Raw genomic sequence first — 3,836 nt, 5'->3', positions numbered from 1 at the left:
GGTCCGTCCTGCACGTCCGTCACAAAGTTCAGAGACTCAATTTCAGTAAAAGGTCTGTGACGGTCCGTCGTAGCTACGACGGTCCGTACTGCAGTTCCGTCGTGAAGTTCAGAGAGTTGATCCCAGTACCCAGATGTTCAGAGTTTAAGTGTTTTGGAACGATGACCCCCGACGGTCCGTCGTGCCCATGACGGTCCGTCGCAGGATCCGTCGACCCAGTCAGTTATTATCAGAAATAAACTCTACTGCTCGAATCGACTAAACAGGTCGTTACAAAATATTTTCCGGAAATGATTCTGTGTTTGATTTATGAATGAAAAATGTTTTTAAGTAACATCTTTTATTTTTACTAGAGTAGAAAATAATTTATGAAATTGAAAAAAAATTAAAATAATTTTTTTTGGGTGGAGGGGGAAAGAGTGAAAAAATAAAAATTTGAAGTTGATAGTATTTTTAAAAAACAAAATTAATTTTTTGGGGTTGGGGTTGGGGGTGGGTAGGGGGCTGGCCCGGGAAGGGGGGGTAGGAGTTTAAAAATAAAAATTTGAAGTTGAAAATATTTTTAAAAAGCAAAATTAATTTTTTGGAAGGGGGTGGGGTTGTGGGAGGATGCTGGCCGGTGGTGGGGCGTGGTAGTGGTGGTCAGGGATCGGGCGAAAAAATAAAATTTTAAAATTGAAAATATTTTTTTTTAAATTGATGTTTTTTCGCAAAAAAAAAAAAATATAATTTGAAATTGGAGGAGAATTTTGGAAAATGTTTTCCTTAATTTTTGAAGAGAAGTTATTAAAATTTTTTTGAGAAAAATGAATTGATTTGAAAAACATTTTCCAATACTTTTTTCCCAACCAAATATAAGAAAATTGGATAACATTACCAAATACACTCATAGTCACACAAATATATATAAATTATTTTAACCACAAATTTCAAAAATATTTCTTTCTTATCAAACTCTGTGCAAGTCAAATTAAACAACATCACATATTGAGAAGCAAGACGGTAATATTTAGATTGCAACAAATTAATTCTAATAATTAAATAAACTCAATTGTTTCCAAACAACAGGGGGAGGATATATGTGATGCTGCAATAAGAGAAGTACATGAAGAAACTGGAGTAAGTTCGACACAGTTAATTAATTAAGTTTCTAACAATTACTTATAATTTCATCTTTTATTTATGTAGCAATTTTTATTAATTTTTGGTTTATGAATTTCATCAGATCAAAGCAGAATTTGTGGAGCTACTTGCATTCAGGTAATTAATTAATCTCATGTGCCTTTTAATTCTTTAATATATGAACATTTTTTAATTAACGATGTTGTGATTTCATAATTATTTTATTTTCCTTATCTAAATAATTGTTTACATGATTAAAATTTATTATTGGTATCATTACAGGCAAAGTCATAAATCATTCTTTGGGAAATCAGATTTATTCTTTGTTTGCATGCTTAAGCCACTCTCTTATATCATCCACAAACAAGATTCTGAAATCGAGGGAACCAAGGTGTGTATGTTGGTTTTATTTGTTTTTATTAAGATTGAGACATTTGAATTTGAATTTACATATGAATATTAAGATGAGTCTTAGTATAAATATAAATATGACTATAAAATTCAAGTAAAATACTAAATTGATGTTTTTAAAAATTTATATGGAAATTTGTGATAGTAATGACTAACGATGGTGATTATGTGTGTCGATATGGAAAGCTATTGACTGATAACGATGATCGTGGATAGTATCTTATAGCATAGTGATTAATGTTGAAGATGAAGGAAGTTGATGATTGGAACATCACACAAAAAGTTTAGTGACTTTACTGAGGCAAAAATTAGTTATATGACTTTATAAGTAAAATTTAGTGATAGCAAATTTTCATTAGTTTAATACATATTTTTAGTAGGGACATTTCCTAGGTAAAACTAAGCATGATTTGATTTTAATTAGTTTGATTATTAATAAACTATAATTCAAGTCTTATTAAAGCCAAAAGTTATTTCTTAATTATTTAATAATATTATTCTTTTTTAATATTTGCAGTGGATGGCTATTGAGGAATATGCAGCACAACCTTTTATAAAGAAGCATGAAATGTTCAATAAAATAGCAGAGATTTGCATAGCAAAAAAAGAGGACAAATATAATGGCTTCTCCAAAGTGCTTATGACTTCTGCATTTTCTACTAAGAGGACTTATTTGTACTACAATCAAAACCAATAGAGATGCACAATATCTGAAGTTTATGAATTTTGAATTTGTCATCAAGCCATAGCTCGTCCAAAACACCCCTTAAAAACTTTAGCAGAAATCCGACCCAGGTGGAATTACGCCACTCGTGACGGCCCGTCGTGCCTGCGACGGTCCGTCCTGCACGTCCGTCACAAAGTTCAGAGACTCAATTTCAGTAAAAGGTCTGTGACGGTCCGTCGTAGCTACGACGGTCCATACTGCAGTTCCGTCGTGAAGTTCAGAGAGTTGATCCCAGTACCCAGATGTTCAGAGTTCAAGTGTTTTGGAACGATGACCCCCGACGGTCCGTCGTGCCCATGACGGTCCGTTGAGGGATCCGTCGACCCAGTCAGTTATTATCAGAAATAAACTCTACTGCTCGAATCGACTAAACAGGTCGTTACAATAGATACCAATTTACCCATCGTTCGTCCCCGAACGATCACAGGAAGAAAAGTAAGGGCGAGAAAGAGTACCTGAGTCTGTAAAAAGATGTGGATATCTTTCTTGCATATCAGCCTCATTCTCCCAAGTTGACTCTTCAACTGGCCGATTCTTCCACTGAACCTTGATGGATGCAATCTCCTTTGATCTCAACTTGCGGACTTCTCTAGCTAGAATAGCAACCGGCTCCTCCTCATAAGACAAATTCTCGTCGAGAAGAACTGAATCCCAACGAAAAATGTAGTTTCCATCTCTATGGTATTTTTTCAGCATAGACACATGAAATACCGGGTGCACTCCTCAGAGTCCTGGAGGCAACGCCAATTCATATGCCACCTTCCCCACACGTTTCAAGACTTCAAATGGCCCAATATACCTTGGACTAAGTTTACCTCTCTTACCAAACCGCATCACCCCTTTCATGGGTGAAACCTTCAGCAAGACTTGTTCACCATCCATGAAATTCAAATCCCTAACCTTTCGATCTGCATACTCCTTCTGTCTGCTCTGAGCTGCTAGAAGCTTATCCTGGATGAATTTTACCTTTTCTAACGACTCCCTCCAAAGATCGGTACCCAAGGTCTTACCTCAAATGCATCAACCAACCAATGGGAGACCTACATCTCCTCCCATACAGTGCCTCAAATGGAGCCATATCAATACTTGAGTGATAGCTATTGTTGTATGAGAACTCTGCTAAGGGTAAGAATTTATCCCAATGACCACCAAATTCTATCACGCATGCACGAAGCATATCCTCCAACACCTGAATCGTTCGCTCAGACTGACCATCGGTCTGGGGGTGAAATGCAGTACTAAGGTCCAGCCTAGTACCTAATTCAGCATGTAATGTCCTCCAAAACTTAGAAGTAAACTGCGTACCTCTATCTGATATGATGGAGAGTGGAACTCCATGCAATCGAACAATCTCCGAGATATAGAGTTTGGCTAACTTCTCTGCATTGTAAGTCATCTTGACCGGAATGAAGTGAGCAGACTTAGTTAATCTGTCAACAATTACCCTAATAGAATCAAACTTACCAATGTCTTTGGAAGACCGACCACGAAATCCATTGCAATCCATTCCCACTTCCATTCAGGAATGGGCATTCTCTGAAGGGTTCCTCCAGGCCTCTGGTGTTCATACTTTACT

The 3,836-nt window shown here is 36.5% G+C and overlaps 1 protein-coding gene across 1 annotated transcript in view; it reads left to right on the top strand.

Annotated features, from left to right (window-relative positions):
• LOC107019376 (nudix hydrolase 2-like) overlaps positions 1-2,230 on the top strand; it is a 5,663-nt gene extending 3,433 nt beyond the window's left edge. Inside the window, exons 5-8 of the mRNA XM_015219891.1 lie at positions 1,069-1,119; positions 1,226-1,260; positions 1,405-1,513; positions 2,051-2,230. Coding sequence (XP_015075377.1) covers positions 1,069-1,119; positions 1,226-1,260; positions 1,405-1,513; positions 2,051-2,230 — 375 coding nt within the window. The remainder of the gene's footprint in view (positions 1-1,068; positions 1,120-1,225; positions 1,261-1,404; positions 1,514-2,050) is intronic.
• The last annotated feature ends 1,606 nt before the right edge of the window (positions 2,231-3,836 follow it).

Source organism: Solanum pennellii, chromosome 5 (genome assembly GCF_001406875.1).
Source record: "Solanum pennellii chromosome 5, SPENNV200".
NCBI classification, from domain to species: domain Eukaryota; kingdom Viridiplantae; phylum Streptophyta; class Magnoliopsida; order Solanales; family Solanaceae; genus Solanum; species Solanum pennellii.
Note: the sequence above shows the minus strand (reverse complement) of the source record. Positions and strands in the feature narration are given on the sequence as shown.